Here is a 26,736-nt window from a genome sequence, read left to right as displayed (position 1 = left end):
TGAGAGTATTATGCCTGTAAAAGGTAACTAGAGGTGTTACTTAGATCAGTCATGTACAAAACAAGAGATGATTTTTTAAGCTTCACATAGGTTTTAGAGTCACCGCTTTATAATCGTGACTGGTTGACATACAGATCAGCAAGTTAAATAAACTAGTATCGGCCAGATTAGAACACAGCATATCAAACGCATGCTGCACGCTTAGTGGAACTCGACGACAACGACTGAGACAACCGATCTGGGCGGGGGGGTTGTTGTAGCCGCTACAACAACAACAACAACAACAAACTAGGTTATACCGAGTCATTAAAGGTTCGAATTAAAATTCGATAGAACCCAAGCTTGATATCTCTAGTCATCGCGACATCTCAATCGTGTGCGCCCCTCTACAGGCAATGGTGAGCCTTTCAGTGAACTTTTAGCATGAAAAATCGTCTAGTAAAAAAATATATTTAAGAGGTTTACGCGGTTACGAGGCATATAACCGTTTAGATGAATCGTATGGGTATTATTTAGTCGGCACTTTCATTTGGGAACTAGTCTGGAAGAAGTTAGAGAGCTTACGAATGGATTCAACTCATCTCTTGACTCGTATAAAATGGGGCTTAAAAGACTAAATTTGCAAAAATATGCTTTCTACTTACTAATATTCAATTACATGCGTATATACCTATATGTGTGTATATGTAATTAGCTGCTATTATTTCCAAATTTTCGCCTACATTAACCAATTATTATGTACTATAAATACATACAAAGATTTCAACAATGACTACCTTTCAGATGACAACAGCGATTTTCGTTTTAGTTTGCCTAAAAAATTTTCATAATTGTAGACAATTAAATAAAAAAAATAAAAAACTGCGAAGGGCTAAGAATTCTCTTGTACTTAGATCTATTGATTTTCCTGCTTCCATTCTACAGTGTAGCAACAATGACTAGCCTCAATACACTGTCCGAAGAGTTGAAGGATTTGTTGTGTAACTTTAAAAGTGGAACATAATTTTCATAAATACACAAAAAAAACTAACATGTTGTTGTAGCTTTTGCATTTAGCTTCGCAACGCTTTTAAAAAATTCCGATTTCCAAGCAAACGTTTAAGTAGAAATAACTTATTGCCTTGCATGGATGTCTGATATCTGACTGCTGGAGTATATCGGCAGTACATCATACTCTACGGAATCGGGAAAAGATCCGAAAATCGTTCTTGCAACAATCATTTACGCTATTATAAAAAAATTTAAAAGCAATTGTTGCTCTTCTCTTTACTTGTAGAATATGTCTACACATTACATATGTACATACATAAAAAATGTACCTACAAAGTATTTGTGTTAGAGAGTATTCCAGCATCCATTCGATTCTGTATGTTTTTAGAAAAGTTTTAACTCGTCCATGTTGAAGTTGCACAACAAAATCCCACCGTAAAAATCTTAATTCTTACATACACACATAGCCATTAAATGTTTCTGCTTATTTTGTTAATTTAGTTCTTAATTTTTTTGTTGTTGTAATGTTGCATAGCGATTGTGTGGCGTAGGTGCTTTTATTAAAGTTATCAATTCTAATAGCGGCATTTAAAAGCATTTTTGTAGCGTTTTCTTTTACTCATTTTCATTTCCATTAAATTTTTTTTTTCTGATGAGTTGCAAGCAATCACAGCAAATTTCAATTACTTAAGCACATGCACATGAATAACTTTTTTTGTTGCTCTTAACTGCGGTGGTCTTCGTTTCGAAAAAGGGTAAAAATTATCAATGAATTTTTCCTTAAGTAAATAAGCCTTCAATTATTCAAGATTTCGAAAGATCGCTTTTCCAAAAGTATTTTCTTCAAGTAGCCGCAATGGAAGTAATCGAATTGAAGATACTTAAAAAAAAAAAATTTGCGGCAACTAGCTTTTCAATCCAAATCGAAATTTAAGACAAGCCTGAAAATTCGGTTAAAGGCTGTCTACGAAACATCCACATCCAAAACAGAACATGAGAGAATGGTGTGAATTATTTTAAACTGTTTCAATAGTAGTAAAAATCCCAATTTTCATTTGTGCATCATTTTTTCCCGCGTGGCTAAAATATTGCCCGCTTTTGGAATATTTCAAGTCTTTCCGCCATCAATCGAATCGAAAACTCGCCGCAGCGTTCGCTATATTTTTCTATGTTTTTCGCTATTTTTGTTTCTTCCACTTGCTATGTATTTTGTTCTTTTATTCTGTATCTTTAATAGAAGCTACGCAAAAATTTCGCTATGAATCAAAACCGTTAGCTGCGACCATTTGTGGCAGCTGCATTCGACGTATCAAGGTTATTACCACTCGCACTGCTGTCGTCTACACTAGCAGCGGTCTCCGTCACACCCGCTGCCACTGGGACCATCGGGCGCATATGATGCACGGGTCGTATCGATTTCAATTGGGTTGTGCCATTAAAACGCACATTCACCTCACCCACCATGCTTAGGGGATGCATTTCTGTATAACCCGCACCCGACTCTGGTTGCTCAGTGGGCACTATAATCGAGACTGAGGGCACCACTTTGCTGGCGCCTCGCGTTATACTTCCTGCACCGTATAAAGTTTGCCGGCTGTTGAGTGGTGACAGCGCTGTCGGTGTATTCTTATAACCCATTCGACTAAAGAGGCTGCCGCCGCCGCCACCGGCACCGACACCATTGCTGGCGCTACTACCACTACCCGTAGAGGCTGTGCTTAGTCCGCTAGTACTACTATTGCTGCTAGTGCTGGGCGGGCTGAGTGGTGTACCCACACCACTGTCAACTTCCAGTGGGCTGCGTATATTTGCACTGCCAAACTGTTGCTCCAGCTGGTCGGATAGTTTGAGTTCGGTCAATTTGGATTGCATTTCCGGGGAGTCGAGTAGGCGATTTGGCCGTTGTTGCTGCTGCTGTGGCTGCTGCGTTTGTGGTTGCTGGAGGTGTTGGCTGTCATCCAGTGAACTGCTGGCACTGCTCAGCAATTTCCGTTGTTGCATAGCCGCCGCCTGTGATGTTGGTGATGTTTGTGCGTTGCGTTGCTGTTGTCGCAATTGTTCATAGGTATGTTCAAAAAAAAGGTGTCTTCTCCTTCTTCTTTTGTGGCGAACCATGTTCTTCTTTTTCGCTCAACTCTTCTAACACCTTTAGTGGAAACCCCAAATGACTGTTGACCGATACGGATTTGCCGATTTTGCGCTCAGTGAAATGTGGTTTGCGACGCTGACGTTCCAAGTCCTCCAATTGTTGCAGGATGCGTCGCACATCGCCGGGCAATTCCAGTTCGACATTGTGTTCGGCCAGTTGGGAGACGAAGTGGCCGAGTGTTTGTATTGTTAGTTCGAGCGATTGCACCTGTGTTTGCAGTGAGGTGATTTGGCTTTGTTGAGATGAGCGAGTCTTCTCGAGCTGTGCGATCGACGATTGAGCAAACTGTGAGAAGAAAAATTTGGTGATTTAGGAATGCGAATGGGGAATATATCTAATTTTTTGCGGAAATGAAGAGTTGCATACCTGCAGCTGCTGTTCTAGATGCATATTCCGTGTTTTTTCTCTATTCAACATCTCCAAGTGGTGATTTGCAGTTGAGATCTCTTCTTGTAATACATTATATTCGACATTATATTCGATTAGTTGCTTGCTGACGTCCAAAGTGAATACCTGTGGGAGATGAAATTTAAAACTTCTATTAGATTTACTACCGAAGCTTGTGCGAAAGTTGGCTTTACAACTATATATTCTTATAAAAGTTGTTTTATAAAAGGTTAAACGATGCGAGATACATAGTTGAAAACCAAGCTCAAGATTCCCACCACGAAACAATAAGTAAAAAATAGAGTCACTCAGAAGCATTAAATCCTCCACCAAACTCACCAATTTCATAATTTTCTCCATTGTATTTGCTTCCATTTTCGGTACAACTGTTTTCAAATAATCCATAATTTCCTCAAAGTTATCACGCGCCAACAATTCATCTTTGTGTACTGTCAGCAAAGCGATAGCAAATTTAAAAATCACTTCCGATGATTCTAGGAAGAGCAAATCGAAAACGCGTGCCACATAACCCAATGGGAATTGTGAGCTGAAAACTGTGAGTATCCATGGTGCCGCATATAATGTTGGCGATACATCGTTCTGATCGAGCCAGATATATAATTCTGGTAAGTGATCCTTGACCAGACGTGACAGCTGATACAATTGCAGTTGGAACTTCTTCATATCTGGTAAATACTTGGTACGCATCTGACGTCTGAACATGAGATGTTTGAGCAATTGGAAAGCATCGGCCTCATCGCACTAAAAGGTAAAAATATAAAGTTATTTAAATGTTTGAGGGAGCACATTTCCGTCTACTCACATGCAACAGCAGTATGCCGCATATAAAACCCAAACCCTGACAATAGCCAAGCTCTGGATCGAGTATAGAATACGCTTTGAGCAAATTGAACAGTGACAATTGTCCCAAACCAAGTGGATCTTTGTAGAATTTGTGATTGGGGAAGGTACGACCCAGATCGATGAAGATGGCATGCTGATGTTCAGTGAGATTCTTCAGTAATGTGTGATAGGGTGTATTGAAATTGGGAAATTTCTTAGTATCCACTGGTGCTGTATTCATGGAATGCTGATCGGCGAGAAAAGTCCAAACATCGCCACGTTTCGAACGTGGTACGCCACATTTGATTGCTTGTGCCAACACTTTGGGATCTTTCTTGTTGCCGATTTTCATGGAGTCGCGCTCAATAATCTGCTCCCAACGCTCGATTAGCTGCTTGTCACATGGCACAATCTCTTCATAGTCGAGTTTGATACGCTTGAGCTCGTTTTCGTTTTGACGCGCCTGCAACATAGCATTTTCGGTTTCCATGCGATTCAATAGAATGGTCTGGCGAATAGCGGTCTTCCAGAGATCGCGAAGTTCCTCGCGGGTGCGTTTACCACGAATGCGTTCTGCAATGGAAGGGGTGTTATTAGATGTTATAGAGAAATAGCAATAAATACTAACTTTTGATCCTCATCGGTGACATAAATTCATTCTGTGCATCACCGTCCATGCCTTTCGATGGTGTAACCACACTATTTAAAATCGCGTGACGCCAAGAAGCTTGATGCGCTTCCGATTCTTTCGGACTATTACCGACTTTTATAAAGCTGTAATGAAAAACAAAAAAAAAAAAAACTCAGTTCAAATGCCCGCGATCGTTATTTTTAGAATTTCATTTCCCCTTACATGTCCATCATGGGACTCTTTAAGTGCTCTGCGCTGGGTTTGCTCGGACTGGCGCCACCAATCGTATTCGAACGCGAGCGGAATCCATCTGGTGGCGTTTCATTGCCACTACGACTAACCGGTTGTGGTTCGGTAGAAGCTTCGCGCCCCTGAATGTCCCGCAAACCATGCGGCACGCCGATGTCATCTTTCGAAGCCTTCCGCTTCAGCAAGTGATCGAATGAGTTGGTAAGCGAGCGTTTAGCCTTCATGAAAATGGTGCTACCACCTAAATATTGATTCAGAAATTCCGAACGATTCTCTGCGGTATCGTGCACATGACGCTGTTGGCGCGATTCACAATGAGCGCGCAGTAGCATCATTAAAAATTGATTTTGTTCCGCCAAAGGTGAGCTTGTCTTCTCCGAACCATAGTACTTGGCCCAAATCATGTCCTGCTCATCATCGGTCAGCGATTCAATGCGTCGAAAGATCATCGCTTGTGTCTTCTTCTCACTTAAGCCCTCAACATCGGTGCAGAGTTTGTGATACCACAGCATGGGGCAGTGCTCGCACGAGAAGATCTGTGTGGCCTCCTTTTTCTTTTGCTCGGCGCATGTTACGAATGCCTGCGAAATGGCAGCAACAATATCGTCGCACACATGATCCGATTGGCATTTGAAGACGTAGCCAATGTAGCCGTCGTTGTGCACCTCACGGCAAATGATGCCAAAGTGATCGGGATTCTTTTGACCCTGCGCACAGCTGGCGACGTCCTTGAAATCCTTGTAGAGCAATACCTGTTTTCGATCCGGAGAAATGAGACGCAGATCGGAGCGGCCAACGAGGAAGACCATAGTACGATTCTGCTCCACGTAAGGTGGAATGCAGCCATACGAAGCAGAGCGATCGCGTTGCTTGGGGATGCTGTCGGGTGGGCGAATGAGAGAGAGAGAGAGAGAGAGAGAGAGTGAATATTATTTGATTTAAGTATTCATTTATGTAAGTTTGAAGTAACGAATTTCTAGCAGCAAGGGAAGAACAAAATCAGGGGCGACTAAAAAACTATTAAAACATGCGCGTGCAATGCATTAAAATGCGAAACAAAGCGCTTCAAAAAAAAAAAAGAGGAACTACAAAAATCACTTTTTTTATCTCCAAGCTTTGTAGTTTCAAAAATGTTGAACGGATGCGCAAGAAAACGAAAAACAAACAAAATAAAAAACAACAAAACACACTGGAACTATTGCATGCCGACGAAACAGAAGCCAGTAAATGGTTGAAAACGCTTCAACATCCTACTCACGTATCGAGCGTGGCATAGGCAGGTTGCTGTGCTATCGTAGGCTGTTGTTGTTGTGGGCCTGCTTCTGCTGCCGTCGTCTTCTCTTGTTGCTCTGATTGCTCATTTTTATCCTCTTGCGCTTGACGCGGTGGCGATGGATGTTTGTTGACTATAACATTTGGTGCAACCAGCATCTCTGTTGAATCGGCTGCGTTCTCCTCCTCAGCAGTGCCACTATTGATTGTGTTTGTTTTTTTAGGAAAATGGTAATACATACATACATAAACACTTTTTCTAATTGCATTATACATTTACGTAGATGTTTGTGTAAAAAAAATTTTATCTCAACGAGCTTATCTCATCGATAACGCTTGTGGAAATGATGGAAACTGACTCAAAAAAAAAAAAAAAAAAAATTGTGTAAGATACTTTTAAAATATATATTTTTTTAATGTTATTTACAATTCTCAATCCGCTCATCAAAGAATATACATTACGTGAATACATACTGATATCGTTGAATAAGCTATGTTTATATATAAGTTCGTTTGTTTGGCGGACGAAAACTCGAAAAAGGCTCGACCAATTTGTATAATTAATTTTTTTGCTTTGTTCGCTCCAAATGATTTAAAACGTACATAAATTTAAAAATTTCGATTAATTAGGTGCATTAATAAAATAAGTGAAATATTACAATTTGGGTATAAAACGAATGGGGTTAAAAAAGCCTAATTTGGAAAATATTTGTGAAGAGGGTTCCCACTTGTTTCAAAATCTATTTAAATTCTTTAAATTTTTTAATATATAGTCACAAAAATGGTTATGATCTCCTTTTTCGGTTATAAAGAAATATATATAAGTATACAAAATTGGAAAAATCACAAAATTTACAGAACTTTTAAAATAAAAAAAATCCCCAAAGCTAAACTTTCGGCTCAACTTTTTTATACCACATTTCCAACTAATTTTTAAAGATTCTGAAATTTTCTCTCAAACTCTGCATTTAGTTCTGTTGAAAAATTTTAATTTAATTTTAATTTAGAGTTTACAGGAATTTCTTTTTTTTCAAAGTTCAAAAATTCATTTAAAAAACATCTCGAAAATTTCAGGATTTTTTTCTTAATCAGTTAAAGGCAAGGCATATTGAGCAGGTATATATTTGCTTAATTATTTGGCTTCTAAATCGTCAAATATTATTTAAATTATATTTTAAATTTTAAAATGCTTTTGCAACGTTCGCTTAACTTAGCACCCTAAACGTGGTTTTTTGGGCCTCGCAAAGGATAGATCAAAGCTTCGCAAACAAAATTACCAAGACTTTTCTTCTCGAATTTAAAATTTTTGTTTGTATTTTTTTCTTATATTGCACATGATATAAAAAACAGAATATTTTTCTGGCGCTTTGGAGACTAGAAGCAACAGCAAAGTCGACGTAAATGTTGTTTTTGCGCTACCTGTTACCTGTGTTTTACCTGTTAGAGGTAAAATATGTATAAAAAATTGTAGCCAAAATTACATACATATTTTTGATTTCTTAGTTCTATAATTTGAAAAATGAGACCATTTTTGTAACTATAATAGTTTTTGAAATACTCAAACAATAAACTTGCAAACTTCGGAAGATTTCGAAAAATTAATTTTTTATTTTTTCCTTTGGCAGTACTTTGTTAAATGATAAAAGAATAGCTCGGACCAAAATTCATCCAAGTCAAAATTTGTCGATTCGAAACATTGGCCGATTTGACATGGATTGACCCACCTGCAAAAACTACCATTGCAAGTGCACGGAATCTTTTCAAGGACTCCCAACCAAAAGCAGATATACTAAGTTTTTTCGAAGCCCACACATGTACATACATACATACATATAATTCAAAAGTTTGCGCTTAAGTGCTACAATAAACCAGCATACAAATGTACACTTCCATGACAACTTACTCTTTCTTAACAGGAAGTTCCGTGTGACTCATGCCGCGCATTAAACGTTTCGGTGATTTATTTTCTTTGTTCGACATTTTTTGCTCATCCTCAGCCGGTTGTGCACCACTATTTTTTTGCATTGCCAATTCTGAAATGGCCGCTTCTACGCTCTGACTGCACGGTACATCCTGCTGTTGAATCCGTTCCGTTGCAGTCTCAGCTTCAGCTTCAGCTTCAGCTTCTGCCTCAGTATCCACTTCCGCTTCGGTCGACTCCTCAGCATCGCTCTCCTTGAGCGAAGTGTTTTTAAGGTCGAAAGTTATTGCGCTATTATTGCCGCTAGTGCACTCGACATTCAATGAAAGTTTACGATTTGTTGCCATTTGTGACGTTGCGCCGCCAACAGTTGAGGATGAAGCGGCAGTGGTTAACTGCATTAGACGTGTGCGTTGTGCATCGTACGCCCTGAACTTGGGCAAGGCATCATCGATGAAAGAGAAGGGCACACGCTTGTGCGATACACGAATTTTACCTACATACATAACCTCGAAGAAGTGCGTGTGATTGGGTGAGATATCGGCAAGTAGCGAGAGATTGCTCTGCGCAGAGGTAGACGTTGGAATGTGCACCTGTGCGTGTGCGTGTGCGTGTGAGGAGATTGAAATTTAATTTGTAGATGAATTTTGCGATTTAATAAAAATTTATAGATGTATAGTAGATATAAGTACTCACTGTGCCCGCTGAATTGCTCAAGCCATGCGTGTATGACTTAGATGATTTCATCTTCGATGAGACGATATTGGGACTAGCATCGTGTTGAGCATTGCGTACGGCTTCGCTAAGTTTGAGATTCGTGGCCGGTGTGGTGTGTATGCCGCCGTTGCCATTGCCGGTGAGCGCGCGTTGCATGGACATGTCGCTGTTGGAGCCATTGGCGACAAACGTCTGTGGTATGCTGCCCACAGAGCCGCCTAGCGTATGCGCTGGATCACGCATTTGATGCATGAGTTCGGCCATCTAAAAAAAAAAGGATGAAAATTTCGATTTGATTTAGTGATTTATGAGTAGATGTTTCTTCTTTGTTGTAGCTGTAAGCACGAGAAAACTATTAGTGCCGGTTAATTAACGGTCATTCAGTTGATGCAGTTAAGTAATTAGTTAAAGTACTGTTAAAAGCACCTTCTACGAAATTCCTACCGCTCAGCAGCTCTTCAGCTTAATAAGTAAAATAAAAGGAGGGAAGCGAATTAAGGAAGACGCTTATCATTAGCATTACACGTGATACAAACGTGATGCATACATGCACACTTCGCATAAGGGCGCTACAGTAAAACTTTGATAAAATAAACCGCAACTTTACGAAAAGCTTAATGCATGAAAATTTTTACAGATTGACTGAAACACTCTCTCGTTTTCTGAAGAATATCATACTAACAGTAAGATTGCCGTTATTCTTACGAGAAAACAGTAAAAGCTTGCATTTTTTTAAAATGTTTTTCTCGTAATGCCCTTTGGAAACGAGGTCAAAATAAATACTAAATTAATTGCGTTATTATTTTTTGGTCGTTAGATACATACGAGCTCCATGAGCAGTGTAATACGCTCCCACTAGGTGGCGCTAGTGCTTATTTTTATTAAATTACTTAACTACAGCGACACCAATTGGAATAAAGTATATTCTTAACCTCTACTTCTCAAACATCTATCTTTCAAAAAAGAAAATGTTTCATTCTGGGTGGGAATATAGTCATAATCCTACAAATTAAATGAGATTTGTCTGGTATTAAGAAAAAAAGCCTCATACGATTTTTAGCTTCCACATGAATTCAAAAAAGTTCATTTGATGGCGTAGATTAAGACAAAGACGAATTTGATCACGAAGGCGAATACAAAGGCGAAGGCGTATACGAATACGACGACGGAGACGAATAGAAATCAGCGATATTCTACTAAAACTTAAAGAAAAGGATCCTTTTTTTGAAAATAAATAAAAAATTTGGTTACTCGAAAGGACTTAAGTGAGAAGACTTTTGCAACGATTGATGCCTGTCATTCGCTATATCGAGGTTTCACTTTATTTACTTGATGTTACAATACATTTAAACACTTAACAAAATTAGTATAGGCAAATTGCAAATAAAAGATATTCTAGATAAAATGCTGCAATGATCTTCGAGTTGGTACATTGTACATCATATTGTTATATACAGTGCGGGCCCTGTGAATAGCGACCCCTTTTGATCCTGTTTATTAATAGTAATCCTTTTGCTTATTTAATATTCATTAATTTTTTATAAAAATAGAGAATATTCTATAATATTATTTTAATAAAATTTTATAGGTTACAAAACTGCATACTTAATCAAAATTTGAAATTATATGAATTATAAATTTTTTATATAAAGTTCGAAAATCAAATTTGTGTGGTTTTTGTTATAGAATATGCTATATTTTTATAAAAATTAATGAACGCTAAAACGGCACTACGGATTTCAATGATAGATCTCAACATGGATTAACATATAGAACAATTTTCTAAGAGAGTTACCATCTTTTTAAAAAGTTAAAATCAATCAAATAATAAGTTATACGAAAAGTAACAACAATGTGGGTGTCAAACGAAAGTGACTCTAAAGTGATTTATTTAGAAAATATTTTTTGTGGAGGTTGCCACCTGTTCACATTTTAATACCGATAAATTAATATATCAGTTAAAGGAAAAATCACAGCAATATGGGTGTTAAACGATATCGGTTCAAGGGCGAATTTCTACGAACGTGTTCTATCAGAAGGTTGCTAGCGGTTCAAAAAGTTAAGAACAGTTCAATTAACAAGTTAAACGACATATTTTAATATGGGTATCAAATCAGAGAGGTTTAAGAAAGTTTTATTTCAAATATATTTTTAAGGGGGGTTGCCTGCCACCTGGTTACATTTTCTAAATCAAATTAATTAACATATGGGTAGTATCAAACGAGAGGCTTTACAAAACTGTATTTTAAGATTACTAAAGGATTTTTGTCAAGATTTTTCGAATTGAACTTTTTGAGATTTTATGGAGACTTTTCGTGATACTTCTTTTTTATATTTTGGTATTTTTTTTTTGAATTTCTCGGGTCTTTTGGTATTATACTGCAAGTTTCTCGAAGTTTTGCGAAGTATTTTTGGCGAGGGTTGCCACCAGCTTTGGAATTTAAAATCAATTTAATTGACAAATGCTAGGGTTTGTGAGTGTGTGTGAGCGTATTTCTTGCTATTTCTTTGGATAAAATTTGGCAGATCTTACGAACTGGATTAACATATGTATATCATATTTTTGATGAGGGTTGCCACTTGCTTAAAAAGTTAAATTCCACTTCAAAATATATAATAAAGGTCAACTTAATTTCAAACTAGTTTTTATTGTTATAATATTATCGTACTCTATATTTAAAAATTTTAATTCAATTTTATTAATAAGTTAAAAAAGTATATCAATATGGGTGGTAAACAAATGAGGTCTTTAGGAGCTTTATTTTAAAAATATTTTATAGAAGGTTGCCATCTGTCTCAAAGCCAAATCTTATACCTGTTTAAAAGCCTAATCTTATTTCTCCATAAGTTAAATAAAGTATGACATTATGGATTTTAGTCGAAAGAATTGTTTCGAAAATATTTTAAAAGAGAGATACCACTTGTTTAAAAATTATGATTATATTAAATTAACAATTTAAATAAAGCATAACAAAATGCTGTCAAGTCAAAGAAACTCTATTTAACAAGTCTTTATTTCGAAAATATTTTTTCAAATGGTTGCCACATAATTGGTTTAATTTAATTTAATCACTTTAATGAAATGCTACAATATGGATGTCAAACGAAACAGGATGAAAAACTGTTTCTTTCAAAAATATTTTGAAGAGGATTGCGACCACTTTAGATGTTGTCAAACGAAAGATGTTTAAAAAAGTTTCATGGTTTTTAAGAGGATGTCAGAAGTTTAAAAAATCAAATATATTTAATGTGAACATTTGCAAATACTAATGAAATACTAAGAATTTTTTCCAAATTGTTATTTTTTCGGTTTGTTTCAATCAAGAATAATCGTTAAATTTGGATTTTTTTTGGTTTTTGGTAAAATTTAAATAATCGTTATTTTAAGTTATTTATTTTTGTCTATCAACAACGCTCGTTATTGTGGAATTATATTTTTGTCGAACGTTTTTTAATCGTTATAATGGAAACTACCTTTTTGTGGCTACTTTAAATCTTTTATGATATGAAAAATTATATCCTAAAATATCAATTATAATATGATTGAAAAAAAAAAATAAAACTTAAAAATAACGATTAAAAATTGATTGGAAAAATAAAAATCCAAATATGACAAAATAGCGGTTAAATTTGATGCGAAAAATTCAACGGCTAAATTGTGAATTATTCTATAGATATCTTAGCAAAGATTTTCCACCTTTCACAAATTGCAATCTATTCGTACTGCTTAAGCTAAATGAACAATGAGATATTCATATGAAAGAAAGTGTTGGTGTAGTATAAACACACCTACGGCAGGTAAAGTTACAGGTTACTTGAGAAAACGGCCCTAAAGCTGGCAATTTAGTTCAAATTAGATACATTGACCATGTCCTGCCACCTCGAGACATTCGGTGATATAATTTATTTCCTTTTTTGTTGGATTTGAAATCATAATAACTGAGGATCAAAAGGGGGCGCTATTCAAGTGGCCGGCACTGTACATATGTGTCTGAATACACATCTATTATTTAATAGATATGTATGTAACAAAGCGCCAAATTCAATGCACTAATACTGAGCTTCGCAAGTTTTGAAACTTTGCCAAGGCAAAAGTCCGCCAAAAAAGCAAACAAAAATACAGAAGAAAAAAAAGGACAAAAAACAAACAGTTAAAAAAATCTTCAAGATTTAATCATACAAAACTTTTTACACTACGTACATAAGTATGCACAAATTCTATGCAACTAATTATAATAAATGCAGACATTATTTGGGCGCTTGGAAGTCTACATTGGTTAAGTATAAAGAAAAATATATTAGAAAAAAGTTGTTTAGATCACAGAGTTGCAAAGCAAGAGATAAGTAGTGAAGACATAAGATTTTTTGGCAAAAAAAAAAAATTCTTTCAAATAAATCTCATACACACACACACATAAGTGAGTAAGCGAACAGTGAACTTGACCGCTATAAATGCGCATTTCACACCCATTTTCGCTGAAAATTTTATTTTTTAAGGGAAAATATATTTTTCACAAAGAAATGTCATATTAAAAAATATATTTTTTTTACATGGAATAATAAACATATATGTACATAAACGCAAGGAAACGTGCCAAAAAAGTAGAAAGCTTTCCATGGAAGAATAGACTTTATATTTCGTGTTTTGAGGCATTATTTTCGAACATCAAAAAATATGTATTTTTACATATACATTTCTTTGATGTGGCATATGAATGGATTTCTTTAAGCATTTAATGGTATTATCTTCAATGCATACAATAACAAAAAAAAATACAAATAAATAAAATACTAAGGCACTTTTACCAATTTCTTGAGGAGTTGAGAGAAGATATGCGGAAGCAGTTAAGCCGTCGGGCTACAGTGCGAGTGCTTATTTATATCGAGTGAGTGTCTTCTAGGTTTTTTCTTAATTCCCTCTCATTTTGGAAACCTTCAAAATCTATATTTTTTAGCCGGCAAACTTTGTTTAACTTCAGGACCCTTCTAGGAATAATAAACAATTGTTAATTTAACAATTCTTTAATACTAACTATTTTTTATGGACCCTAAAACCCCAAAAAATGCAATGGGGGACCCACAAAAAATTGTTCACATTAAACAAATGGTTAAATAAAACAATAAAACAACAAGTATTTTTTAGTAAAAAAAATATATATATATATGTATATAATAATAAAAAAAAATAACCTCCTCCTTTTTTGGAAGTCGGTTAAAAAAAAATCCGAATTGGTCCCAACGAGTTCATACACAGAGTTTGTTGACAATTTCAAAACAATATCCCACATCAATTAGTGGATGCGAATAGATTTGCTAAATATTTAGATTTCCTTGTACCTACAGAAAATTTATTAATCGTTTCATTAAGCATTTTTTAATTTAGGTACAATTCCCGGAACATTCAGAAATCGTGTAAAAATTCAATTTGTTATTCAAATGTAGGTATGCATGCAGGTATTTGCTCATACTCGACTAACTTGGAACAATGGCGAGTGTCTGTTGTCTGTATCAGGGTTGTTGCGAATATTCGCATTCGCATTCGCATTCGCAACCGCGGAGCTTCCGCATTAATTTTAACATTCGCATTCGCAATAATCAATGCGGAGCTTTTGCGAATGCGAATGTTGTGCAAGTGCACAAATGACAATTGGGAGTATTTATCAACTTCGATAAAAATGTCTTTAAACATATTATTTCTTAAGCTATATAACCGAGCTATCAATGGGCAGTCATACAAGTTCCCACTTTTGCTAGACCTTTGACGTACGTCAAATAGAACATAGTCCTTTTAATAATATTTTTTTTTGTTTTTTTTGTGCTTTAAATACCTTGCCCTGGTTTCTTTCTTTATTATTATTATTTTTTTTGGACCAATCTTTAAAAAACTCCTAGACATAAAAGAAAAAAAGTGTGCACTGTAATTTTAAAGCAAATTTTCGTGATTTGCTTTTTATGTTACACTAGCAAATGCCTGGCTTGCTTCGCGACGCCTGATAAGAACTTTTGCGTTGACCAATACAAAAATAGATTTGAAATGCAAAAGGGGTTTGTAATGTAAACACTATTCGGCTTCGGTTGAAAGGTTAAATCTTGCTGTTCCACAGGAACAGAGGAAGAAAGAGTTTTCTCGCTCAAACGGGGTCTCATTTATGTTCATATTGTGTTATTTTTAATTCGTCCCACTTTTTCTTGATATACTCATGGCCCGTTGATGTGTCTAGGACATCTGTGGCGCCTTAAAAATTCTGCGCTTGTTTGTATTCATACTTAAAGGATGGGGCTTTATTAAGTCATCTAAAAAGTAAACTTTGTAGAGCGGTATCTAAATATCTTGATTCCAGCGCCATTTACTTTTTGGGTACGTTTTTTGCTGAAGCACTTCTTATCAAAAAAAATACCCGTTAACCCAGGTAGTACGATAAAGACGGATTCTTTAATATCTCGACTCCAGCGCTATCTTTCGGCAGAACTTTTTGCAAAAGTATATTTTTTTTTGATGCATTCGGATGTCTAAAATTCCACATTCGCAACATCCCTAGTCTGCATGTATACATGTATGTACATATGTACATTTATATTTAAATAAAATATGTGTATGTATGTATATAATTGTATTTTCTTAACCGCAAGGGTCAGGTGTATTAACTGATTGTATGCAATTATTTCCTTAAAAAAAAACTGCATAGTAAACTTTTTTTTTTTTAAATTTAATAACATATGTATTTTTTCATGAACCAAGTATGCGCTCATGTTTTTAATTAAATTTTACATGACGTAAACAGTGCATTATACTGTCTAGAATCTAGGCTCTTGCACAGTGAAAATAAATTTGTGGCATTTTGAAAAAACGTCTAAAGTATCTTTAGACAGTGGCGGATCGTGAGCTCGATTTTTTGGGATGGGTAAAATAAGAGTATATATTTTATTAGATTATATATCTATATATATATATATACGTATATAACAAAGTCGTGTTAGTTACACCATTTATAACTCAAGAACAGCTGGACCGATTTTTATATTTATTTTTTGAATTTACCTACCTTCCGAATAGCAGAATAACTGTTAAAACAACCGCTAGGTGGCGCTGGAGTCGAGTTATTAGTAAAACCCTTATTTTTGGTCCGATTCGCCTCATTTTTGAGACATGTATTGACAACAGCAAAAAAAATACCATTGCAAAAAAAAAAGAGCCGCCAGGTGGCGTTGGAGTCGAGTTATTACTAAAAATCGTGTTTATGGTCCGATTCGTCTCATATTCGAGATATGTATTGATAACAGGAAAAAGAATTCTTTCGAAAAAAATTTGAAAAGGGGGCGTAGTACCTCCCATACAACCCGAATATTTCATATTTCTGGAAGCGTTCATTGTTTTGAACTTAGTACGAAAATATATGAAATCAATCACATATTCATAGAGAAAAATTGGAATTATTGGAAAAGGGCGTGGCACCTCATATACAACCGAATTTTTCACATTGTATATCTCTGCAAATGTTCATGGTAGAGTACTGGAACTTGGTATGGAGGTACTATGTATGTATATGAACTCAATCGCATACTCTTGAGAAAAATTTGAGCTATTGTAAAAGCGCGTGGGCCCTCCGATCCAATACGAATTTTTCATACTGCATTTCTCTGGAAGTGTCCATGGTACAGCACTGGAACTGGGTATGGGAATATATAAAATCATGAAGAAAAATTCGGACTATTTGAAAAGGTAGCGTGGCTCCTCCCATATAAACCGAATTTTTCATAATAAGTATCTCTGGAAGTGTTTATGGTAGAGTACGGGAACTTTATACCGGCGTGGCACCTGCCCTTACAAGTCGAATTTTTCTTATTGCATATCTCTAGAATTGTTCTTGGTAGATTACTGGAACTTGGTGTGGAGATATATGATATTAATCGCATAGTCATGGAGAAAATATGGAGCTATTGTAAAAGGGGCGTGGCACCTACCATACAAGCCGGATTTCATACTGCATATCTCTGGATGTGTTCATGGTACAGTACTGGAACTTCGTATGGGGATATATGAAATCAATTCCATATTCATGGAGAAAAATGGGCTCTTTGAAAAGAGGGCATGGCAAAGCACAAACGTACTGACTTTTACTTATCCTTGAAAATCCTAAATGGCTGGAGGGATTTCAACAACGTTTTGTGTGTGTGTGTTTGAGTGGGTCTCTGGATAGTTTAGTTTCACAATTTAACCCGCCAGTTGGCGCTGGAGTTGATTTATTACTAAAAATCGTTTTTTTATGATCCGATTTGGCGAATATTCAAAACATGTATTGCAAACGGTAAAGGCAGTCCAATCGCAAAAAAAGAGCTGTGAGGTGATGCTGAGGTCGGTTATTACTAAAAATCGACAAAAGAGAAAAGGTGCCGTGAATGTCAGACTAAATCGACCACTGTTGCACCATTGAGTTTATCGAACTCTCGTGTGTTACACGATTGGCCCAATGGATGTGATTTGCCAATATTATTATGCGTTAAAGCTTCACACACGGACACACCAGGGTTGAGTTGTGCAGTGGTAAATCTCAAATCACCACCTGTCGAAATACCTTAAAAGCCAGTTTGACAAAAAGCAATTTAATGAAATTTTTATTTTTTTTAATTGAAATTAATATAGAACCCGACAGAAAAAAATAACTTTCACTTAAATTGCTTTCGTGAAACTGGCTTTTAAGGTATTTCATCTCAGTCTATGTATGTATATTGTATTTCTGTTGAACAAGGAAGGATACGCATCCATTTTGAAATTGCCACCAACTAGATAAGATAAAGTTTCTAGAGCAGATTCACTATAGATCCGGCGGATCATTGTTGCCGCCAGGGAACTTCTTCATGGACATAACACTTTCGTTAGGTTATTTAAGGCGGCAAACGACCACACCAAACCATAATCTTAGCCGATGAATGTGCTAATGGAAATCGTAAACGTGGACTGTTGGAGAAAATGTTGGAACAAAATGGTTAAATTAAAAATCTAATTTTGGGCGGGACGAAATTCGCCGGATCTGCTAGTTGTTTATAAATGAACAGTGTGCTTTTTTAACACGCCATGCGAATTAATCGTAGCACTTTCGAAAGAAGCAACATTTTGATATGAAATAAAATGGTTTTGAAAGCTAATGTAATTGCCTTTCACAGAAAAATATTGCCCTTGAGCCACAATTACTCCTTGACCTTAAAAAACAAATTGGAAAAAATAGTGTTCTTCCAAAAAAATATTCAAAATCCCCCCGCTTTATTTAAAAAAAAAAAATAAATTATTTTTCATTATACTAATATTATAGATTTTGAGGCGACCTACACGATTCCACTGTTCAAAATTCGAATTTTTTTTTTATTTATTGCATTTTATTAAATACATGCAGCTGTGCATCCTTCATAAAACTTTATATCCCTCGAAGAACAAGTGCGTTTTAATGTAATTTAAGACCTATAATTTGAGCCAAGGTAACAGTCTTTAGACCCTTTCAGAGCCAAATTATAACGATTCTGAAGTCAGGATTTTCTTCCAAAGGACCATAAGCTATATTTCCAAAAGTTCACACAAAATATGGATATATGGGTATCAATTTAAAGAAAAAGTCAAAACAAGAGTAATCATAACTTTTGTTGTCAATTATTCTTTGGAACATGTCAAAAATGTCCTTTAAAAAAATTATCCTTCAGGATTTTTACTTTTGAATGGCGTTTCAAGAATCTTTGTTTAATTCAAATCCTATAGATGTATCTAAGAATATTGATAGATAAAAATTGCAAACGATATTTGCCTTTAAGAAAATAATAACTGTATTCTAAGAATATTTTTTCTGAAATACATTTGTGCTTTTTTGAAATACATTTGCCCTTTTATGAAATACATTTGCGTTTTTCTGAAAATCATTTGAACTTTTCTGAAATACAATTGTGTTTTTCTGAATTTCATTTGGCTTTTTCTGAAATACATTTGCATTTTTCTGAAATACATTTGCAATTTTCTGAAATACATTTGAGTTTTTCTGAAATTCATTTGACCCTTTCTGAAATACATTTGTGTTTTTTTCTGAAATACTGTTGGAAAAGGTGTACTAATATTATTGATAATTTTCAAAAATTCATTTCTGCCAACCAAAAGTATCAAAATGGGGCATTTGTGAACAAAAAAGTATCAAAGTATCAAATCTTAAAATTTAGAAAATAAAGTATCAAAAAAGATACAATTGTATCAAAACGGTAACGCTGATGCAGAGTCGGCGGTGTTCGGCATGACAAAGAAGAAAGAGAAATAAACTTATGCGAGCATAAATATATCTGTACATACATACATACGTATATGCATACATTTGAGAGTTGCTTTTCGCATACTAGGCGAATGAAATTGGAAATGAGATACGTTATAATTTTCGTACTCGTTGTGTTTCAATATATGTACATATATATACGCAGATCATATCGCTGCATTGTGCAAAACGAAATTTATTTTTATTCCGCTTGTACATCTGAGGGAAGACATCGAATTGATTTCGGAATTTAGGTTGTAGTTCGTTCGTAGTTAGTTCGCTTGTTTTAACACGCAATAATTGCTATAAAAACTAACTAATATTATTTAGTTATAGTAGTAGATAAGAATGCCGCGGTTGAAAAAAGAAGGCAGTAAGAAGCCAGCGTCCAAGGCGAGCAAAAGGCCTGCAGCAGCGTCGCATCCTGAGCGAGGAAGAAAGAAGCGTACCGTGGAAAATTTAGCTAAAGCAAGGAATGTTGTCAAAGGTATAAAAGGTAAATATCTGAAATGAAGGGCGACATTATTAAGCAGATTATCAAAGGTGTTTTTAAATATATCTGCGTATTTACGTTCATATAAGCATTGGTTTAGGCCAAACAACACCTTGGTTAAATTTCTGCGTTTTATTCGCCTTCATTACGGACGTTGCAAGATCATTCGTATAAAATTATCTGCGTATATACGGCGTATTTATAATGGGATTCAAAAGAAACAGCGACTTTATGTGTTATTTGGGGAAATATGTATATGCGGTTTTAGACACTTTCATTAAAGGTGAAGCAAATCCATTTGAACAAATATATCGGCGACCATAGGCGTATTTATAATTAGATACGTTGAAAGCGAAACAGCGACTTCGCTTGGATAATGTGGGGATATTTTTGCGGCCTAGTGTGGTTTTATGAAGCATTTAATAAAGTTTCCCCGGCGAAACTCCTGCGACTTAAGGCGTCTTTATGAATAAATTAATATACAGTGAAACCTCTCCTAACGGGCACCTCTATTAGACGGACATCTCCCTTGGGCGGACATTTTTTCCTATACCAAGTTTTAAGTATAAATTTCGGAACAAATTACTCTCTCTCTTAAGCGGACACTCTCTTGGCCGGACGCGGACAGTTATTTTGCATAAAACTGCAACACAAAAACCTCTATTGAGCGGACGCGAACCTCTTATCAACGGACATTAAGATTTCTTTTCATAACAAATCAAACAAAAACCCCCGTTGAGCGGACGCGAACTCCACATAGGCAGACTACTAAAAGGAAAAGGGGCACTTCCCGCATAAAATGTGATTTTTATGCACACATTTAGTTTGGTTTGCGCAGTAGTTTAGGTTCGTTATTTGAATTGTCAGAAACCCTTGGAGAATCCAATTCCGATTCTGATGAATTTATAACAATAGATATAATAATAAATACATGGACCGAAAATTTAGATTTCTGGTTGGATTTTCTTACTGATAAAAACATGAAAACTATTGATGAAAAAGGTACTGACACTGAAAAAAATTTAAAATAAAACTTACGTCAATCGAAAATTTCCCAGTTTTTCATGTAATGAATCTATGGTTTTATGTAGTTTATGGACTGAAATGTAATATTTATTTTTATTTTGTTATTACTTAATATGTACTTACGCACATAAATGAAATGTGCACTTTTGAAAAAATACATGCACATTTTTGTTTGAACGATGTAATATCAATATCTTTTATTCAAATAAGAAATAGTGACTATTCAATTAATTAAAACATTAAAAAGTTCTAAAATAAGCTTCCCTTCCATTGAGCGGACACCTCTCTTGGGCGGACAAAAAATGACTGACGGTGACGGTGACTGTCCGCCCAAGGGAGGTTTCACTGTAATATATTACAGCGACTTTAACAACATCTAGCGGATGCTGTTTACTATCAGGGAAACTGCGAGGTTTAAAGGCACTTTTCTGTTGCCTGGCGACTTGTGGAGAATAATAAAAGTATTCCTGCTGTCTGGGAAGCGTACCAGAGTTGTAATATCTATTTTAAGAGCTGTGATTTTGTTTCTGTATTTGCAGGGGATGAGCAAAGGACCGCAACGCAAGTAGAGAGGCAAGCAACAAGCGCGGAGGTACCTATTGAGAGCATTGCTAGCATGGAAAGGGCTGCACCTCAAAGAGTCGAAGGCGATATCAGTATTCGGGCGGATATAGATTTTACGGTATCTCAAATTCAGCGCCAGTCGGACTGGTTGGCGTCGGCGACATTTGAAGATGCGAATATTGAGATCATGAAGGCTCGCCTCGATATTTTGACTACGGCCTGGGGGAAATTTGAATTAAAATCTCAAGAGTTGCAACAAACATCGCAAAATGAATTGCAACAGGCGGATGATATCACACGTCAACTGAGGGTTGAGGATGTCTACGTGAGAGTTCGGGCGGGGTTAAGTCAGCAGATAAAGGCATTAGAACCAATCTCATCTACTGCCACATGCACTCATGCCAATAATCGGGCACTGCAGTTACGTTTTGCAGAATTGCCTTTGGCAGATCGGCTCCCAATATTTCGCGGAAATTATCGGGAGTGGATTCAGTTTAGGGACATATTTACAGCCGAAGTTATTCGAAATCCACACATCACGAACTTGCAACGACTTGGGCGGTTGCAAAACTGTGTTAAGGAGGATGCTGCCAGGGCAATGGGATACTGGCCGCAGCTAGAAAAAAGCTTTGCCGAGGCATGGAAGACATTGTGTGTAGCATTCGATAACGAATATCTATGTCACGCGGCACACTTCTCCGCTATTTACGGTCTGCCTAGTTGGTCGAGGGCTACCCATTCCTTAATTAGAAATATGCTTGACGTTACGCGCAACAGTATGCGTATGATTTCAAGACAATTAGGAGCCGCGGAGCAACGAGATTTACTCATTTTAAATTTTCTTGAATCTCGTTTAGACAGCATATCCCGTAGACAGTGGGAGATGGTACGACCCACAGACCGTATCCCCAATTTGCAAAATGATTTCTTTGCATGGCTTGAACGTCGGATCAGCGGGCTGTTGAGTCAGGGAATACAACCTTTGGCTAATCATAGCGAAAAGCGTGTCATCAATCCGCTGATTAATCAGCGCATGAGGTTGAACGCTTCGTCAGTGTCCAACTATAATCCCTGCCTTAATTGTTCAGGAGATCACGCCTTCCACCGGTGCCCTGGGACTGGACGTATGAGCCGGGAGGACAAAATCAAACGGATTTTCGAGCTGGGGCTATGTCAGAATTGTTTGAGGAGAGGCCATACTGCCCGAAACTGTTTGTCAAGCCGCTGCCCCCGGTGCGCAAGGACACCTCACAACAGCATAATATGCCCAAAACTATCAGCAATGAGTTCCAAAGATGAGGCTTCTCGCGTCACGATGCTAGCAACAGTAGCTAAGGTCGTACCGAGGAAGGAGCAATAGCAATTAGCCAATAAAAAGGAAACCGGCCTCGGGGGTTTCAGCAGTGTTGCTTCGCCACAAACATCCGAGCATATAAAATCTACCATAACACAGGGCGGAGCTATTGATTTTTATGCCAATTTATTGGCTACAGCGCAGGTGCGCTTTCTAACCCGTTGTGGAACGACAGTGAGAGTACGCGCAATATGCGATACGGGCGCACAGGTGAACTTGGTCAGCAAACATTTTGTGAAGGATAACCAAATTTCTACACGCCGAATCAGGATTGGTGTATCATCTGCTATTAAGGAGGGATCTCATATCTGTGACAAATCAATCACCGGCCATTTGATGTCAGTTTACAATGACGATCTCCGGACGCTCATTACATGTCTAGTAGTACCATCGGTATTGGGAGAAATATTACTGCCCCAAAGACGTTTACAAAGGCAAGACTTGCCAAGTGATATATCGACACATTTAGCGGATCCAACCTTTGATCAACCAGCGAAAGTTCAAATGCTATTAGGCGTTGGTGTATGGGCTACACTGATGCAAGATAATATGCGGAGATTATCTTCGAGCTTCGTTGCACAAGAGACGCGCTTAGGTTGGTTGCTTTTTGGCGAGGTCCCAACTAATGCTAACCTGGTCACGGCCAACATCACAAAGGACATGAACCAAGCTGAAGGCGATTCTCATCTTGACCAACTGTTACGAGGGTTCTTTGAATCTGAGAGCTTAACGGGCGACGAGTCAAGTTGGACAGCAGAGCAACAAGCGTGCGAAGATCATTTTATAAAAACGCACAAGTTTGACTCACATGCAGGGCGTTATATTTTACAAATTCCTCTGCGGTCCCATTGGGGTAGTATCGGTTCCAATCGGGCGATAGCGCTGCAACGATTCTTACGATTGGAAAAACGTTTCAGACGAGATGCGGAGTTAAAGGAGAAATATTTCACGTTCATTAATGAATACGTAGCGAAAGACTGGCTACGTCCAGCAACTAGGCCGGATGCAGGAAAATCTTATTATATTCCCCACCATGCGATAACGAAAAAATTTCGTGTAGTCTTTGATGCGTCTTGTTTGACTGATACCGGAGTATCGCTGAATGATGTCCAAATGATCGGACCGAAGTTACAACCAGATTTGATTGATCTTCTTTGGGGATTTCGATTGAATGCCTATGGTGTCTCAGCAGACATCAAGCAGATGTTTCCTCAGGTGAAGATAGCAAATCAGCATTGGGACCTGCAACGCATATTTTGGAGGGACCATTCAGGAAAAATAACAGAATATTGGCTCACTGGAGTGACGTTTGGGATGGCATCAGCTCCCTTTTGTGCAGTGCGAGCAATGCAACAGTGTGCCAGAGACAATGCATCTAGGTGGCCTCTGGGAGCTAGAGCCGTCTTGGATAATTTTTATATGGATGATTGTCTGGTCGGCGCAGACACGGAGGAGGAACTCTTACTATTATGCCAACAAATGCAGAAGCTTTTGAAAGCAGGGGGCTTTGAACTAACCAAGTTTCGATCAAATTCGAACTATATTCACCGCTCTATCGATACACAATCAGCTGGAGACGATGTTTGGTTGAATACCCATATGGAAGCATCGGTACTTGGTCTCAAATGGATTCCCTCAACGGATGAGTTTGCCTTCGCAGTGCAATCGTTACCGGATGCGGACTCTGCTTGTTGGACTAAACGATCAGTTTTAAGTATAACGGCACGAATTTACGATCCTGATGGGCTAGCAGCACCTTTTATAATAAATGCAAAAATATTAATTCAAAAAATTTGGAAGGAAAAGCAAGGGTGGGATGCTATGTTACCAGAGCCTTTGAAGGTGGCATGGCAGAGTATTTTCTCCCAAATTCCACACTTTGATAACCTTCGTATACCGCGATGGATAGGCTACTCTCGACGATTAAATATGACTTTGCATGGATTTTCCGATGCATCAACGCAGGCCTTCGGAGCGGCCGTGTACGTGGTAATGCATGCCGAAGAGGGCGTCAAATCCAATGTGCTGTTAACCAAATCTAGAGTCGCGCCTCTACGAGCGGAAACCATACCACGTCTCGAACTGCGAGCCGCAACGTTACTCAGCGAACTAATGCAACGGGTGGTGATGGTTTGCGAAACTCAACATCGCATAAAGATCGGTTCGATGACGTGTTGGTCCGACTCTATGGTAGTACTCTGCTGGTTGCGACGGGATAAGAGTAGTCTCAAACAATTTGTAGCGAATCGCGTGCGACAAATCAATATCAATACAACCAATTGCGAGTGGAGGTATGTGCCCACTGAAAAGAATCCAGCTGACTTTATTTCTAGAGGAATGTCGATGGTTGAATTAATGTCTTCCCGACTATGGTGGCAAGGGCCTGTTTTCCTCCGACTGCCAAGAGTCATGTGGCCGAAACCGCCAGAAGGGGTGTCGGAAAAGGTTGAAACAGAGGCGAAGAAGGAATGCCGCCGTGAAAAAATCCATACTGAAAAGGCAGATAATCAATTCGTCGCCAGGGTCAGCATTATATCTATTAAACAAATGTCATTATTGGAGCGTTATTCATCAATCAATCGATTAATAAGAGTAACGGCTTGGGTACTTAGGTTCGCACAGAATTGTCGATCACCAATGACAGAGAGGCAGAAACTCTATTTAAGCGTTAAGGAGCTCGAATATTCATTGGCATTCTGGATGCGGCAAGAGCAAGGCGACTATTATGCGGACGACATCCGAACGTTACAGCACTGTGCCCAGAACAAGAAAACTCTAGAGGGTTCTAAATTATCGAATGCGATTGGAATACTAGCACCGTTTATTCAAGATGGAATACTGCGTATGAGTGGACGACTAAAAGAAGCGGACTTGCCTGACACCCAATGTAACCCAGCGATATTACCAGGCAAGGGGAGATTGGCCTGGTTGATTGCACGAATGATACATTTGAAACTTTTGCATTGCGGGGCACAGCAGCTAATCGCGACATTGAGGCAAACCTATTGGATTATAGGCGTGCGGACTTTAGCGAGATCCCTGATCAAGGGATGCGTAAGGTGCGAAAGGCTGAGATCCAAAATGAGCGAGGAGATAATGGCAAATCTTCCGGCTTGCCGAGTATGTCCAGCACGTCCGTTTGTGCATGCGGGAATCGATTACGCAGGACCCATACAAGTGCGTCCCGATCGTCGAAGGGGTAATGTAGTCATAAAGGGGTATATCGCGATTTTCGTGTGTATGGTATCGAAAGCGGTGCACTTGGAATTTGTACCGGATTTGTCTACCAAGGCCTTTATTATGGCTTTTATTCGCTTTACTTCGCGCTATGGACATTGTCTACACCTCTGGAGCGATAACGGCACCAATTTTGTAGGGGCAGAGCGAGAGCTAAGTCGGATGTTGCAGACTTGGCAGAAATCTGACCTCTTTGAACAACTGGCAGCGCGTCAAACCGAGTGGCATTTCATCACTCCTTCTGAACCGCACCAAGGTGGTCTTTGGGAGGCGGCCGTAAAGGCTGCTAAGCACCATCTACGCCGGGTGATGGGAGCTCGCTTATTAACCATCGAAGCTGTGCAGACATTGTTGGCAGAATTTGGGGCTGTCCTCAACTCTCGTCCATTATGTGCCCAAAGTGCGGATCCTCGAGACTTGAATCCTCTAACACCCGGTCATTTATTAATTGGAGAATCCTTGGTACCAGCTCTAGGCGAGCAAGTACCAGTAGTAGAATGGTCGGAGAATCGCCTCGACTATTGGGAGTCTCGGCAGCTAATCACGCAAAGATTTTGGAAATTGTGGAGCAATAGCTATCTACATGAACTCCAACAGCGTCCCAAATGGCGGGAAGTAAGACG

General features: G+C 37.7%; 2 protein-coding genes across 3 annotated transcripts in view; one reads left to right on the top strand and one right to left on the bottom strand.

The window, feature by feature from the left end:
* Nucleotides 1-1,627: 1,627 nt before the first annotated feature.
* Nucleotides 1,628-26,736, bottom strand: part of LOC118743246 — a 169,983-nt gene continuing 144,874 nt past the window's right edge. Inside the window, 10 exon segments of the mRNA XM_036475811.1 lie at nucleotides 1,628-3,063; nucleotides 3,065-3,424; nucleotides 3,506-3,652; nucleotides 3,866-4,288; nucleotides 4,350-4,942; nucleotides 4,998-5,143; nucleotides 5,223-6,128; nucleotides 6,508-6,720; nucleotides 8,425-9,035; nucleotides 9,139-9,423. Coding sequence (XP_036331704.1) covers nucleotides 2,263-3,063; nucleotides 3,065-3,424; nucleotides 3,506-3,652; nucleotides 3,866-4,288; nucleotides 4,350-4,942; nucleotides 4,998-5,143; nucleotides 5,223-6,128; nucleotides 6,508-6,720; nucleotides 8,425-9,035; nucleotides 9,139-9,423 — 4,485 coding nt within the window. The 3' untranslated portion in view covers nucleotides 1,628-2,262.
* LOC118743254 lies at nucleotides 19,636-23,212 on the top strand. 2 transcript variants are annotated; one of them, XM_036475832.1, is made up of 2 exons: nucleotides 19,636-19,926; nucleotides 21,498-23,212. In XM_036475832.1, exons 1-2 carry the CDS (start codon nucleotides 19,788-19,790, stop codon nucleotides 22,880-22,882), a joined length of 1,524 nt encoding a protein of 507 aa, XP_036331725.1. In that variant the 5' UTR covers nucleotides 19,636-19,787; the 3' UTR covers nucleotides 22,883-23,212. The 2 variants fall into 2 exon arrangements, with proteins under 2 accessions (XP_036331725.1, XP_036331715.1); XM_036475822.1 differs by having other exon boundaries at nucleotides 19,636-19,935.

Source organism: Rhagoletis pomonella, unplaced genomic scaffold (assembly GCF_013731165.1).
Source record: "Rhagoletis pomonella isolate Grant_MI unplaced genomic scaffold, Rhpom_1.0 Rhpom_scaffold_00001, whole genome shotgun sequence".
Taxonomy (NCBI): domain Eukaryota; kingdom Metazoa; phylum Arthropoda; class Insecta; order Diptera; family Tephritidae; genus Rhagoletis; species Rhagoletis pomonella.
The sequence above is the reverse complement of the archived record's forward strand: the minus strand, read 5'-3'. Positions and strand labels throughout refer to the sequence as shown.